The 15888-nt window shown below is 40.0% G+C and overlaps 1 protein-coding gene across 2 annotated transcripts in view; it reads left to right on the top strand.

The window, feature by feature from the left end:
- The window catches only part of LOC111155565 (plexin domain containing 2), a 462074-nt gene extending 446968 nt beyond the window's left edge, over positions 1-15106 (top strand). The window contains exon 14 of one of the 2 annotated variants that reach the window (XM_022515805.1): positions 14912-15106. In XM_022515805.1, coding sequence (XP_022371513.1) covers positions 14912-15028 — 117 coding nt within the window. In that variant the 3' untranslated portion in view covers positions 15029-15106. The remainder of the gene's footprint in view (positions 1-14911) is intronic. The other variant, XM_022515806.1, reaches the window with a different exon arrangement.
- Positions 15107-15888: the final 782 nt, after the last annotated feature.

Raw genomic sequence — 15888 nt, 5'->3', positions numbered from 1 at the left:
ATTTCTGATGATTATTTCTATTTCTTTGGTGTTAGGCATAATCTCTCCCCTTTCATTCATAATTTTATTAATTTGGGTGCTCTCCCTTTTCTTTTGGATTAGTTTGGCCAATGTTTTATCGATCTTATTGATTCTTTCAAAGAACCAGCTTCTAGTTTCATTGATGTGTTCTGCTCTATCTCTAGTTTCTATCTCATTGATCTCTGCTCTTATCTTGATTATTTCCCTTCTTGTGCATGGGGTTGGCTTAATTTGGTGTAGATTTTCCAGTTCTTTAAGGTGTAAGGAGAGCTAGTGTATCCTAGATTTTTCAGCTTTTTTGAGGGAGGCTTGGATGGTTATATATTCCCCCTTAGGACCGCCTTTGCCATATCCCATAGGTTTTGAACTGATCTATCTTTATTCTCATTGGTTTCTATGAATTGTTTAAGTTCTTCTTTGATTTCCTGGTTGATCTAAACATTCTTAAGCAAGGTGGTCTTTAGCTTTCAAGTGTTGGAATTCCTTCCAAACTTTTTCTTCTGATTGAGTTCCAGTTTCAAAGCATTGTGGTCTGAGACTACATAGGGAGTAATCTCAAACTTTTGGTATTGGTTGAACCCTGATTTGTGACCCAGTATGTTGTCTATTCTGGAGAAAGTTCAATGTGTGCTCAAGAATGAATATTCGGCTGTTTTAGGGTGGAATATTCTGTATATATCTATGAGGTCCATCTAGTCCAATGTGTCATTCAAAGCTCTTGTTTCTTTATTGATTTTCTGCTTGGATGATCTATTACTGAGAGTGGCATGTTAAGATCCTCTACTATTAATGTATTCATATCAATATGACTCTATCTTTTTTTTAAATTTAATTTAATTTTATTTTTTATTTTTTATATTTTATAAACATATATTTTTATCCCCAGGGGTACTGGTCTGTGAATCGCCAGGTTTACACACTTCACAGCACTCACCATAGCACATACCCTCCCCAATGTCCATAACCCCACCCCCCTTCTCCCAACCCCCCTCCCCGCAGCAACCCTCAGTTTGTTTTGTGAGATTAAGAGTCACTTATGGTTTGTCTCCCTCCCAATCCCATCTTGTTTCATTTATTCTTCTCCTACCCCCTTAACCCCCCATGTTGCATCTCCACTTCCTCATATCAGGGAGATCATATGATAGTTGTCTTTCTCATATTGACTTATTTCGCTAAGCATGATACCCTCTAGTTCCATCCACGTCGTCGCAAATGGCAAGATTTCATTTCTTTTGATGGCTGCATAGTATTCCGTTCTGTATATATACCACATCTTCTTTACCCATTCATCTGTTGATGGACATCTAGGTTCTTTCCATAGTTTGGCTATTGTAGACATTGCTGCTATAAACATTCGGGTGCACGTGCCCCTTCGGATCACTACGTTTGTATCTTTAGGGTAAATACCCAGTAGTGCAATTGCTGGGTCATAGGGTAGTTCTATTTTCAACATTTTGAGGAAGCTCCACGCTGTTTTCCAGAGTGGTTGCACCAGCTTGCATTCCCACCAACAGTGTAGGAGGGTTCCCCTTTCTCTGCATCCTCGCCAGCATCTGTCATTTCCTGACGTGGTAATTTTAGCCATTCTGACTGGTGTGAGGTAATATCTCATTGTGGTTTTGATTTGTATTTCCCTGATGCCAAGTGATATGGAGCACTTTTTCACGTGTCTGTTGGCCATCTAGATGTCTTCTTTGCAGAAATGTCAGTTCATGTCTTCTGCCCATTTCTTGATTGGATTATTTGTTCTTTAGGTGTTGAGTTTGCTAAGTTCTTTATAGATTTGGACACTAGCCCTTTATCTGATATGTCGTTTGCAAATATCTTCTCCCATTCTGTCAGTTGTCTTTTGGTTTTGTTAACTGTTTCCTTTGCTGTGCAAAAGCTTTTGATCTTGATAAAATCCCGATAGTTCATTTTTGCCCTTGCTTCCCTTGCCTTTGGAGATGTTCCTAGGAAGACGTTGCTGCGGCTGAGGTCGAAGAGGTTGCTGCCTGTGTTCTCCTCAAGGATTTTGATGGATTCCTTTCTCACATTGAGGTCCTTCATCCATTTTGAGTCTATTTTCGTGTGTGGTGTAAGGAAATGGTCCAATTTCATATTTCTGCATGTGGCTGTCCAATTTTCCCAGCACCATTTATTGAAGAGGCTGTCTTTTTTCCATTGGATATTCTTTCCTGCTTTGTCGAAGATTAGTTGACCATAGAGTTGAGGGTCTATTTCTGGGCTCTCTATTCTGTTCCATTGATCTATGTGTCTGTTTTTGTGCCAGTACCATGCTGTCTTGATGATGACAGCTTTGTAATAGAGCTTGAAGTCCGGAATTGTGATGCCACCAACTTTGGCTTTCTTTTTCAATATTGCTTTGGCTATTCGAGGTCTTTTCTGGTTGCATATAAACTTTAGGATTATTTGTTCCATTTCTTTGAAAAAAATGGATGGTACTTTGATAGGAATTGCATTAAATGTGTAGATTGCTTTAGGTAGCATAGACATTTTCACAATATTTATTCTTCCAATCCAGGAGCATGAACATTTTTCCATTTCTTTGTGTCTTCCTCAATTTCTTTCATGAGTACTTGATAGTTTTCTGTGTATAGATTCTTAGTCTCTTCGGTTAGGTTTATTCCTAGGTATCGTACAGTTTTGGTGCAATTGTAAATGGGATTGACTCCTTAATTTCTCTTTCTTCTGTCTTGTTGTTGGTGTAGAGAAATGCAACTGATTTCTGTGCCTTGATTTTATATCTTGACACTTTACTGAATTCCTGTACAAGTTCTAGCAGTTTTGGAGTGGAGTCCTTTGCGTTTTCCACATACAGTATCATATCATCTGCGAAGAGTGATAGTTTGACTTCTTCTTTGCCGACTTGGAGGCATTTCATTTCCTTTTGTTGTCTGATTGTTGAGGCTAGGACTTCTAGTATATGTTGAATAGCAGTGGTGATAATGGACATCCCTGCCATGTTCCTGACCTTAGCAGAAAAGCTTTCAGTTTTTCTCCATTGAGAATGATATTTGCGCTGGGTTTTTCATAGATGGCTTTGATAATGTTGAGGTATGTGCCCTCTCTCCCTACACTTTGAAGAGTTTTGATCAGGAAGGGATGCTGTACTTTGTCAAATGCTTTTTCAGCATCTATTGAGAGTATCATATGGTTCTTGTTCTTTCTTTTATTAACGTGTTGTATCACATTGATTGATTTGCGGATGTTGAACCAACCTTGCAGCCCTGGAATAAATCCCACTTGGTCGTGGTGAATAATCCTTTTAATGTACTGTTGAATCCTATTGGCTAGTATTTTGGTGAGAATTTTCACATCTGTGTTCATCAAGGATATTGGTCTGTAGTTCTCTTTTTTGATGGGATCCTTGTCCGGTTTTGGGATCAAGGTGATGCTGGCCTCATAAAAAGAGTTTGGAAGTTTCCTTCCATTTCTATTTTTTGGAACAGTTTCAGGAGAATAGGAATTAGTTCTTCTTTAAATGTTTGGCAGAATTCCCCCGGGAAGCCGTCTGGCCCGGGCTTTTGTTTGTTTGGAGATTTTTGATGACTGTTTCAATCTCCTTACTGGTTATGGGTTTGTTCAGATTTTCTATTTCTTCCTGGTTCAGTTGTGGTAGTTTATATGTCTCTAGGAATGCATCCATTTCTTCCAGATTGTCAAATTTGTTGGCATAGAGTTGCTCATAGTGTGTTCTTATAATTGTCTGTATTTCCTTGGTGTTAGTTGTGATCTCTCCTCTTTCATTCATGATTTTATTTATTTGGGTCCTTTCTCTTTTCTTTGTGATAAGTCTGGCCAGGGGTTTATCAATCTTATTAATTCTTTCAAAGAACCAGCTCCTAGTTTCGTTGATTTGTTCTATTGTTTTTTTTTGTTTTTATTTATTTTTTTTTTTTGGTTTCTATTTCATTGATTTCTGCTCTGATCTTAATGATTTCTCTTCTCCTGCTGGGTTTAGGGTTTCTTTCTTGTTCTTTCTCCAGCTCCTTTAGGTGTAGGGTTAGGTTGTGTACCTGAGACCTTTCTTGTTTCTTGAGAAAGGCTTGTACTGCTATATATTTTCCTCTCAGGACTGCCTTTGTTGTGTCCCACAGATTTTGAACCGTTGTGTTTTCATTATCATTTGTTTCCATGAATTTTTTCAATTCTTCTTTAATTTCCTGGTTAACCCATTCATTCTTTAGAAGGATGCTGTTTAGTCTCCATGTATTTGGGTTCTTTCCAAATTTCCTCTTGTGATTGAGTTCTAGCTTCAGAGCATTGTGGTCTGAAAATATGCAGGGAATGATCCCAATCTTTTGATACTGGTTGAGACCTGATTTAGGACCGAGGATGTGATCTATTCTGGAGAATGTTCCATGTGCACTAGAGAAGAATGTGTATTCTGTTGCTTTGGGATGAAATGTTCTGAATATATCTGTGATGTCCATCTGGTCCAGTGTGTCATTTAAGGCCTTTATTTCCTTGTTGATCTTTTGCTTGGATGATCTGTCCATTTCAGTGAGGGGAGTGTTAAAGTCCCCTACTATTATTGTATTATTGTTGATGTGTTTCTTTGATTTTGTTATTCATTGGTTTATATAGTTGGCTGCTCCCACGTTAGGGGCATAGATATTTAAAATTGTTAGATCTTCTTGTTGGACAGATCCTTTGAGGATGATATAGTATCCTTCCTCGTCTCTTATTATAGTCTTTGGCTTAAAATCTAATTGATCTGATATAAGGATTGCCACTCCTGCTTTCTTCTGATGTCCATTAGCATGGTAAATTCTTTTCCACCCCCTCACTTTAAATCTGGAGGTGTCTTCGGGTTTAAGATGAGTTTCCTGTAGGCAACATATAGATGGGTTTTGTTTTTTTATCCATTCTGATACCCTGTGTCTTTTAATTGGGGCATTTAGCCCATTAACATTCAGGGTAACTATTGAGAGATATGAATTTAGTGCCATTGTATTGCCTGTAAGGTGACTGTTACTGTATATTGTCTCTGTTCCTTTCTGATCTACTACTTTTAGGTTCTCTCTTTGCTTAGAGACCCCTTTCAATATTTCCTGTAGAGCTGGTTTGGTGCTTGCAAATTCTTTCAATTTTTGTTTGTCCTGGAAGCTTTTAATCTCTCCTTCTATTTTCAATGATAGCCTAGCTGGATATGTATTCTCGGCTGCATGTTTTTCTCGTGTAGTGCTCTGAATATATCATGCCGGCTCTTTCTGGCCTGCCAGGTCTCTGTGGATAAGTCTGCTGCCAATCTAATATTTTTACCATTGTATGTTACAGACTTCTTTTCCCGGGCTGCTTTCAGGATTTTCTCTTTGTCACTAAGACTTGTAAATTTTACTATTAGGTGACGGGGTTTGAACCTATTCTTATAGATTTTGAGGGGGTTCTCTGCACCTCCTGGAGTTTGATGCTTGTTCCCTTTGCCATATTGGGGAAATTCTCTCCAATCATTCTCTCCAATATATCTTCTGCTCCCCTCTCTCTTTCTTCTTCTTCTGGAATCCCAATTATTATAGTGTTGTTTCAACTTATGGTGTCACTTATCTCTCAAATTCTGCCCTCGTGGTCCAGTAGCTGTTTGTCCCTCTTTTGCTCAGCTTCTGTCATTTGGTCTTCTATATCGCTAATTCTTTCTTCTGCCTCATTTATCCTAGAAGTCAGAGCCTCCATTTTTGATTGCACCTCATTAATAGCTTTTTTTATTTCAACTTGGTTAGATTTTAGTTCTTTTATTTCTCCAGAAAGGGCTTTTATATCTCCCGAGAGGGTTTCTCTAATATCTTCCATGCCTTTTTCGAGCCTGGCTAGAACCTTGAGAATCGTCATTCTGAACTTTAGATCTGACATATTACCAATGTCTGTATTAATTAGGTCCTTAGCCTTTGGTACTGCCTCTTGTTGTTTTTGTTGTGGTGAGTTTTTCTGCCTTGTCATTTTGTCCAGATAAGAGTATATGAAAAAGCAAGTAAAATACTAAAAGGGTGGCAAAGACCCCAGGAAAATATGCTTTAACCAAAGCAAAAGAGAACCCAAATCATGAGGGGGGAGAAAGGGGATAAAAAGAGGTTCAGAAAGAAAAAAAAAAAAAGAAACAATTTAAAAAAGAAAACGAATAAAGAAAAAATATAAAAAAGAAAATATATATATATATATATATATATATATATATATATATATTAGATAAACTAGTTAAAAAAGTTAAAAAAGAAAAGGGTAAAAGTTTAAAAAAAATTAGCAGAAGAAGAGAGAAAAAAATTGAAAATGAAAAAAAAATTAAATTAACTGCAAGACTAAAGAATCATGGGGAGAAAGCCATGAGTTCTGTGCTTTGCTTTTTCCTCCTCTGGAATTCCGCTGCTCTCCTTGGTATTGAAACTGTACTCCTTGGTAGGTGAACTTGGTCCTGGCTGGGCTTCTTGTTGATCTTCTGGGGGAGGGGCCTGTTGTAGTGATTCTCAAGTGTCTTTGCCCCAGGTGGAGTTGCACTGCCTTTACCAGGGGCCGGGCTGAGTAATCCGCTCGGGTCTGCTTTCGGGAGCTTTTGTTCCCTGAGCGGTTTCTGTAGAGTTCCAGAGGGCGGGAATGAAGATGGCGGCCTCCCAGTCTCCGGCCCGGAGGAGCCGAGAGCCCGGGCCCCACTCCTCAGTGCGCCCTCAGAGAACAACGCCCAATTACTCCCGTCACCCTGGCCTTGGGCCGCGCTCCGAGCTGACTGAGCCTGCGACCGGTTCAAGGTAACCCCGAGCTGAGAGCTCATTCCTCGGCTCTGTCTCTGTAGCTGGCCGGCTTCCCCGCTCTAATACCTGCAAGCTCTGCAACACTCAGCCACCCCTGATCCTTCTGTGACCCTGCTGGACCTGAGGCCACGCTGACCCCGTGTGGGCTTCACCCCGGTTAAGCCTCTGGAACGATGTCCCTCAGTGGAACAGGCTTTTAAAAGTCCTGATTTTGTGCTCCGTTGCTCCACCGCTTGCCGGTAGCCGTCCCCTCCCTCCACGTTCTATCTTCCCGTCGCTTTGGATTCACTTCTCTGCCAGTCCTACCTTTCAGAAAGTGGTTGATTTTCCGTTTGTAGAATTGCTGTTCTTCTTCTCTTCAATCTCCTGTTGGATTTGTAGGTGTTTGCTACCTTTGGATAAGCTATCTAGCTGATCTCCTGCTACCTGAAGTAGTCTCAGCCTGCTACTTCTCCACCATCTTGACTCCTCCCCCAGTATGACTCTATCTTGATTCACAGTTGTCTTATGTAGTTGGCTGCTCCCATATTGGGGGCATAAATATTTACAATTGTTAGATCTTCTTGGTGGATAGACCCTTTCAGAATGATGTAGTGTCCTTCTTTATCTCTGACTACAGTCTTTAGTTTAAAATCTAACTTATCTGATATGAGAATCACTACCCCAGCTTTCTTTTGAGGTCCATCAGCATAAAAGATGCTTCTCCATCCCTTCACTTTTAGTCTGGATGTATCCTTAAGTTCAAAATGAGTTTTTTGTAGACAACATATGGATGGGTCCTGTCATTTTATCCAATCTGCAACCCTGTGCTGTTTTATGAGAGCATTTAGGCCATTCATGTTGAGAGTGATTATTGAAAGATACATTTTTATTGATATTATGTTGCCTGTGAAGTCCTTGTTTCTATAGATTGTCTCTGTAGATTTCTGTTCTTTGACACTCTTGGGTTCTTTCTTCTTTTATAGAACTGCCCCCCCCCTTAATATTTCTTGTAGTCCCAGCTTGATGGTCACATACTCTTGTAAACCTTGCTGGTCTTGGAAGCTCTTTATCTCTCTATCCATTTTGAATGTCAGCCTTGCTGGATAAAGTATTGTTGGCTGCATGTTCTTCTCATTTCGTACCTGAATATGTCTTGCCAGCCCTTTCTGACTTGCCAGACTTCTGTGGACAGGTCTCATGTTATTCTGATGTACTTAAGGAATCTCTTCCTCTGAGCTGCCCTCAAAGGCTCTTGTCTAAAATTAGGATCCAAGGGTGCCTTGGTGGCTCAGTCGTTAAGTGACTGCCTTCAGTTCAGGTCAAGATTCCAGGGTCCTAGGATTGAGCCCCACATTGGGCTCCCTGCTTGGCGGGAAGCCTGCTTCTCTCTCTCCCACCCACCCTGCTTGTGTTCCCTCTCTCCCTGTCAAATAAATAAAATCTTTAAAAAAATAAAATAAGGATCCATGAGTTTCACAATTAAGTGTCTTGATGTCTTTCTAGATTCTTTGATTTTGGTGGGTGTTCTTTCTGCCTCTAGGACACGAACACTTGTTCTAGTCCCCAGATTGTGAAAATTTTCATCCAGAATTTATTCAACTATATCTTCTAGTCTTTTCTCTTTCTCCACCCCCTCAGGGATTCCAATAATTCTGACATTGGAATGTTTCATGGTGTCATTTATTTCTTTATTTCTGTTTTCATGACTTCTAAGCTGTTTGTTCCAGGCCTCCTCCTGATCCTTTTTCTCTATCAGTTTGTCCTCGAGATCACTACTTCTATCTTTTGCCTCAGTTACCCTAGCTGTTATTTAGATTAGATTGGATCTCATTGATAGCATTTTTAGCTTCTACCAGGTCAGCTCTCACTTCTGCCTTTAGACATTCTATGTTGTCACTAATGGTTTTCTCCAACCTAGCCATTGCCTGAATAATTGTTACCCTGAATTCCCTTCTTACATACTGTTTATGTCCATATCCAATAGTTCTGATGAAGAGGGCACAGTCTCTGAATTTTTCCTCTGTTGGGTGTTCCTCCTCCTAGTCATTTTGGTGAGAAGTGGTTGAGGGGATGTGTAGCTGAATATATCAACCACGATCCAGGCAAGGTGCACCCTGGAATGCTTCAGAGCAATCAGAAGTCACCACCAAAAAAAAAAAAGAAAAAGAAAAAAGAAAAAAAAGAGACAAAGAGAGAGAGAGAGACAGAGAAAGAAAACTCAGCCAGAATGAGCCCCAAAAGTAAGATTTATATGGTATATAAACAAAAATGGACAAAGAGACTGACAGAAGTAAATGACAAGAAAAAAAAAAAAAAGAACCCAGCCAAAATGAACCCCAAGAATAAGATTTATATAATACCAGAACAAAACATACACAGAAACACTGACAGAAGGAAAAGATGGGAAGGTGGTTATAAATCCTTGGTGTGGGCAAGGTAGGTTATTTTGGTTCTTCCTGGGTGTATCTAGATACCTTTGTTAAAGGACTCAACTTTTCAGATAAAGGGAGATTAAAACTGGTTTTTATATAAAGGTAGTATTGATTAGGGAAAAAGGATTACCTTGAAGCTTGTATCTACATGTATATTAAAAAGAAAAAAGAAAAACAGGTATACGTATACAAAAAGTTAAAAGTTAAAAGTTTATTATGGAATATGTTGTATTAAACCTCTAGTTGTAATGGTAAGTAGGTTAAAAAAATTAAAACAAGAATCATGAGAACAAATTAAAAAAAATAGTCGTATCTATGAAATATATAGATTTTAGGGCAATATTGTGAGTTTAATATATTGTTTTCCCCTGATCTTGGGGTTTTACAGTTTTATGGGGACCTTGTGGTGGTTGTCCTCTCGTTTTTTCAGCTGACTTTCTGGGAGAGGTGCCTGCCCCATGTTTTTCAGTCAGTCTTCTTGGGTTGAGTTCTTCTACTCCCTATGAAGGGGCTGGGCTCTGTTGAAACCAGTTTTTCAGGCTTTTGTTCTCTGGAGGTTTTGTTCTTTGTTTTTTTGTGGCTTTTTGGAGGTTCAGTGGAAAGCAAACTGTTGCCCAGACCTCTGTCTCATAGGGAAGCCTCAGTCTGCTCCCCTCTGGGTGGTCCAAAACACACAGACTCCCACTCTGCAAACTCTGCTGAGCCGTCAATCTCCCACAGGCAGTGCACGTCCCCAGCCACAGTCTCAGGGTCGCCCGAAGCACCCACTTGTCTCTGCACCCTGTGCCCCTAAAACCACAAGTGATATTTGGTCCAAGGAGCCCACTTCTGGTGGCTACCTTTGCTGGGACTGCTCTCTGGGGTCCAGGCCCACTCAGGGTGTGCTCAGACCCCGCTATCAAGCAGGTCTTGGAAGGCCACCACCAAGGGATCCCGACAGATCGCGAAGGGTTCTCTCTTGCGTGGGCTGGGAGTGTCCCTACCCTGGGTGGGTCCTAGAGACCTCCAGCTAGTGCACACCCCAGGCTCTCTCAGGCGCAGGCGGGGAGTGCACTCTGACCCCAGTTGAACAGTGCACGCAGAGCACAAAAGGTTCTAGAGAGCATCAGGTGGCACCCACACCAGACTCTCCCACATGCAGGCGGGAATGCGTCCAGCCAAGCGGTGACTCAGTGCCCAGCACAAAGCTGGGGGCTCAAGGACCAGGAACTGAAGGCTCCACCACACTCTCTCTGGAATGAGTGGTCACCGGCAGTGGCCATCCTGGGTCCGTGGGCGTAGGCCCATGCCTGCGACCAGGTGCCCCTTACGATCTTTTGCTCTTTTTGAGTGATTTTTTTTTATCCAGGCTCCAAGGTAATGCTGCTCCCCAACCACAGGGCACTTTCATATTGGGGTATTACTTTCCAGTGGGTCACTTCTGGTGGTTCCCTTCCCCTTCTGTTTATCCTCTGATATCAGTCTGAGCATCTCCACTCTGCTTTACCTCTCCACTGGCATCTTCTGCCCCCATAGAGATCCAGAAGTGTATAATCCTACATCTCAGGCTGGTTTCATGGGTGTTCAGAGTGTTCTGGTAGATATGTAGCTCACTTTAGGGGACCGGTTGAAACAGGTTTTCCTATTTCTCTGCCGTCTTGCCCCTCCTCCTCCAAAGTGATTTATTTAAGATCATTAGTTGATTTGTGATATGTGAAAGCATTTTAGAAAAGAAGCATAATTTGGGTAAAGTTATTACTCTTTCTTCAGCATTTTTAGGGCTAAGATTGAGATATCAAGGAATTGTCAGGATAAAATCACATCAAATTCTTAAGACCCAGGGCATGGTATTTGTTAGATTTTGTTATAAATTTTAAGGTATTCTTATGGGGGGAGTAATGCCCTTTTATTGTACTCAAAATCTATAGAGGTAATTTTTTTTTTTACTTTTGCACAAATAACATAGTGTTGAATAATTGTGTAGTGAGATTATGCCTATTCTACTTCACTTGTCTTTAGAATCTTTGACACCTATGTTAATTCCTCAATGCATTTTCTCACCTTTGCTACATACATTGAAAATCCCTTTCTCCAGCAATGGTTTAATCTTCCATGTGAAAACCACATTCTATACCTTTTTTTGATCATGTGTCTTTCAACACAGCATCTGGTACCATACTAGAAATTTCAAGTGTTTAGTAAATAATTTGTGTGTCCTCTTTTGGCCCACTAATTCCACCTCTGAGAGTTTATAAAAGGAATTGACTGGAGATATTCCCATCAAGTTATCAGCAAAGATATCCATTGCAGAATTATTTATATTGTCAAAAATATGGGGAAAAAACTCTGAATCAAATTGACTATATAAATCACGATTTAATTATGAAGACATTTAAAATAATTTTGTACAGAGATAGTTCATAAATTTTTTCAGTGTGTCCTTAAGTGCAAAAAAAAATTTATAAAGCAGTATATACAGTGATTTAATGTTCCTAGAAATGTATATGAGCAATGTCCACTGATAGCTGAACCAAAGTATGTGTAAATGATGAGGTCTCTAGTCATTTTAAATCTTGGGGTTTTTTTTTTCCTACAATGAGTAGTAATAAATCAAGAGATATTTTCCTTAAGGATATGCAGTTAATTCAGAAAATAAATTTGTATCTTGTTAGAGAGAAAGCTTCACTACCCAACATTTTTGTACTTTCTATTTTGAGTACCTCTGCTGTGAGCTCACAAAATCCATGATAAACATTACCAGTAATCCTCCAATCTTTCATCTAAGACAGAAAATTATTAGTAATTCTGACTTACTAACAGACAACTGAATTGCTAATTATATTTTTAAGACTGAAATAAAATTAGAACCATGTTCACAAATTTCAAGAGTCGTACACAAACCACAGAATTTTAAGAGCCAATTTTTATAGTAAGGAGAATTAACTTTGGAAGTAAGTAGATCTCATTTTAAATCTTGGCTCTGCAACTTGCTAGCTTTATGGGTTTGTGCATTTACATTTTGTAAATGATTGGCTTGTGAATTTTAATGGGATTATATATGTAAAGCACCTGGTATAAAACATGAAATACAGTTAAGAGCTTAATAAAATACAACTTTCACATGTAGCAGCAACAGCAACATTCTCATCAACTATGCTCCTTTTTATTTAAAACAAATGCTTTAATTGGATAAATTTGACCTGTAATCCTGTATAAATTTAAGTTATACACACATTACTTTGATACATTGATATAATAAGGTTGCAACATTATCACTTTATATACTTATTGTACAATAGTACTGTCTATATTCAATATACTGTACATTAGATCTCTGTGGCTCAATACTCATTTTGTGTCTGTATCCTGAAACACCATCCATTTTATCCCTCCAGCCCCCATCTCCTGTTAACCACCATTTGTTTTTTTTTTTAAACATGTTTGACCTTTTAGATTGTACATATAAGTGCTATCATGTAGTATTTGTCTTTCTCTGACTTATCTCGCTTAGTATAATATGCTCAAGGTCCGTCCATATTGTTGCAAATGGCAGAATATCCTCCTTTTTCATGGCTGAATAACTTTCCATTGTGTATATGTACAGCTCTTTTATTCATTGATCCATTGATTGGCATTTGGGTTGTTTCCACATCTTAGCTATTGTGAAGAATGCTGTGTTTAATGCTGCGATAAACACGGGGGTGCAAAGATCTCAGCAAATTCGTTTTCATTTCCCTTGGGTATATGCCCAGAATTAGAACTGCTGGATCATATGGCAGATCTATTTTTAACTTTGTGAAGAGCCTCCACGTGTTTCCCACAATCGCTGGACTAATCTACATTCCCACCAACAGTGGATGAGGCTTCGCTTTTCACCATATCTTCAGCAGCACCTGTTGTCCCTTGCTGATGACAATCTGTGCACCTTTTTAAGTCCCTGACAGCACGATGTCTTCATGTGCTGTGTTGTCAGTTAGGGCTAGTTCCCAGGGCCATACTTGCCAGCTGGACGGCAGGTAAGGTGGAGATTCAGTGCAAAGATTTAGTGGTGCTACTTGACTCAGAGAAGGATGAGGGCAACTCTGCCTTCAAAAGTCCAAAGGAGAAGTAACTGAAACTGAAGTGGGAGTTCTAAATAGTGAGCACGGTGGCAGACTGGCACTTTTCCACTGACAGGAGTGATCATGAGTTAGAGTGCCCAGCTCCCTAAACATGCTCAGTGTATTTCCATCAATGATGAGCTTTAGTTCCACCAAAGACACACTATTTGCTCTTTAGCCCTCTCTTTTGTTTTAACTTCATTTCCTGGAAAATTAGGATAATTCAGTTTTTCACATACACCGTGGGACTTAATCAACTAAGGAATATAAAGCATTCTGACCACATAATATTATACAGGCATAAAGAATATTATGAATGGGCAGAATATAATGGACTCAGTAGATATTTTCCCAGAAGGCAGAGCTCATACTCATTCCTACCTGACGTGAAAACTCTTGGACGCCCGTTAATCATTGTCTGTGGAACGGAATTAGCACATCTAGAAAGCTACCAGATGCCAGTGTCTCTACACTGATATGTAACATTTTGCCCATTAAAATTCTTTCGACAAAAATAAACTTCAGATAGAAAGAAACGTCCTTCAGCACTCATTGTCTCCTCTACTCCAGAACTGCAGAGACTCTGATCAATGGAACAACAGTTTCTAGTGTCCCTGGAGCCGTGAAATGCATTTTCGTGTCTCTTGCTGCTGTAACTTAGTAATTCATATCAGCACTTGTATTTGTAAATCACAGAAGGTTTATCTGATGGCCAGAGTGCTGGGGAGAAGGGCGCACCTTTTGTCAGAATCAATAACCTGTATTTTAGGACCCAGTGTCTCCTTGTGCCATTATTTAGTTCCTAGGCTGGAGATCGCCTCTGCCCTCCGATGTTCAGTTCAGTTTTCAGGGCGTGATATCTGTTCATTTTCAAGCACATAAAAGTCCTATATGGTAGGCCTCAGCTTAATAAATAATTTCTTAAGATAGTAGGTGATTTTCTTTCAGTTTGTTTACTAAAAGGTATAGCACCTGATTTGAGACAGGCTTCTAAGAACTGTACAGAATTGTATGGCCTTATGCTTTTGAGCTAATTAATAAATAAAATGAGGTGATATGATTTTCTAGAGAAGAGGAAATGTCAGTGGCTATATATTCAGAAGACTTATTTTTTACTAAACTCATTTTTTCCGAGTTAGACACTTACAGAATCTTTTAGACAAAAGCATGCAAAAGGCACAAACTGTGACTTTGAGAAGCTCTCGCTCCTATGGGGCAGCACCAGCAAACAGACTGTCACCAGAGAGGGGCTAATAATGCCATAATGAAGATGCAAGCGTGGAGCTTTGGGCGTGGGTAATTCCACCTGTGGTAGCGATGTGGGATAATGTATTACTAAATTTAATTCAGAAGTTAATCTAAAATATTTGGCAAATACCAGGAGACCTGGGTAGCTCAGTGGGTTGAGCAATGGACTCTTGGTTTTGGCTCAGGTCGGGATCTCAGGGTCATGGGATCCAGCCCCATATCGGGCTCCTCACTTAGCACAGAGTCTGCTGGAGAATTCCCTTTCCCTCTTCCTGTGCCCTGCCACCCCCCCCCCCAACCACTCACACTCATTCTCTCTTCCAAACAAGTAGATGAAGGCAGATATGTTTTTTTAATGATATGACTGTCACCCTGGTAGTCATTATTTTTGCATTTTCTGTTTCAGAGACGCCCAAGCAGATGGCCTGCGATGAAGTTTCGAAGAGGTTCGGGTCATCCTGCCTATGCTGAAGTTGAACCAGTTGGAGAGAAAGAAGGTTTCATTGTCTCAGAGCAGTGCTAAAATTTCTAGGACAGAACAGCACCAGTGCTGGCTTACAGGTGTTAAGACTAAAAATTTGCCTATATCTTTAAGATGCGCACACACACACACACACACACACACACACACACAGGAGCCCTAAGCTGCTATAGCCTAAAGGAGATGAGATTTCTGGACAAGCCCAGCCCTGGAAAGGTAAAAGAAAAACTAAAACCTATACAAGGTACCACTGACCATTGAATACAGAATTCCCTAGTGGAATGACATTTTATAGTTCACTCAGAACATCTCCTGTGGACTTATCAGAAGTACAAGATGACAGTGCTGTTGGCTTAGGTGCAGGGTTGCAAAGGGATCGAGAAAAAGACAATAATAATAAAGCTTTAGTTCATGAGGGATCTATACCTTTGGTTCAAATATTCTTCTCTGATGTCTCAAAGATAACTGTGTTCCAAAGCCTGAACCCTTCCTCTCAAAAGAGCAATGATGAATGTTTCAAGATTGCTAAGAGAAACAGCTTGTGCAGGAGCAAAAAACAAACCTAAAATAAGAGGTTTTCTATCTTTCCACCAGACATGTGGCAAAAGGATTTTGTTTTTCTGGTCTAGATCCACTTGTTCGGACAAGTTCATTATTTTACAGAATGAATCTTTTATCTGTGCCTACCTCTCCCTTGTTAATGAGTGTCCTTTCTACGCACTGCCCTTTCTGTGGCTGCCAAACTCTTGGCTAAGGGTTAGGAGAGAGGGAGTGGCACAGGAGATTTTCGGTTCTCCTGCCTTGGAATAAAACACTTCATTTGTTTTTTAAGATACATTGCCTACGTTTTCCCAACTATCAAATCCTATGAAGCCACAGTTGCTCTTGGCTGAAGGAAACAA

Source organism: Enhydra lutris, unplaced genomic scaffold (assembly GCF_002288905.1).
Source record: "Enhydra lutris kenyoni isolate GAN:26980312 unplaced genomic scaffold, ASM228890v2 scaffoldscaffold42, whole genome shotgun sequence".
In the NCBI taxonomy this organism is placed as follows: Eukaryota; Metazoa; Chordata; class Mammalia; order Carnivora; family Mustelidae; genus Enhydra; species Enhydra lutris.
Note: the sequence above shows the minus strand (reverse complement) of the source record. Positions and strands in the feature narration are given on the sequence as shown.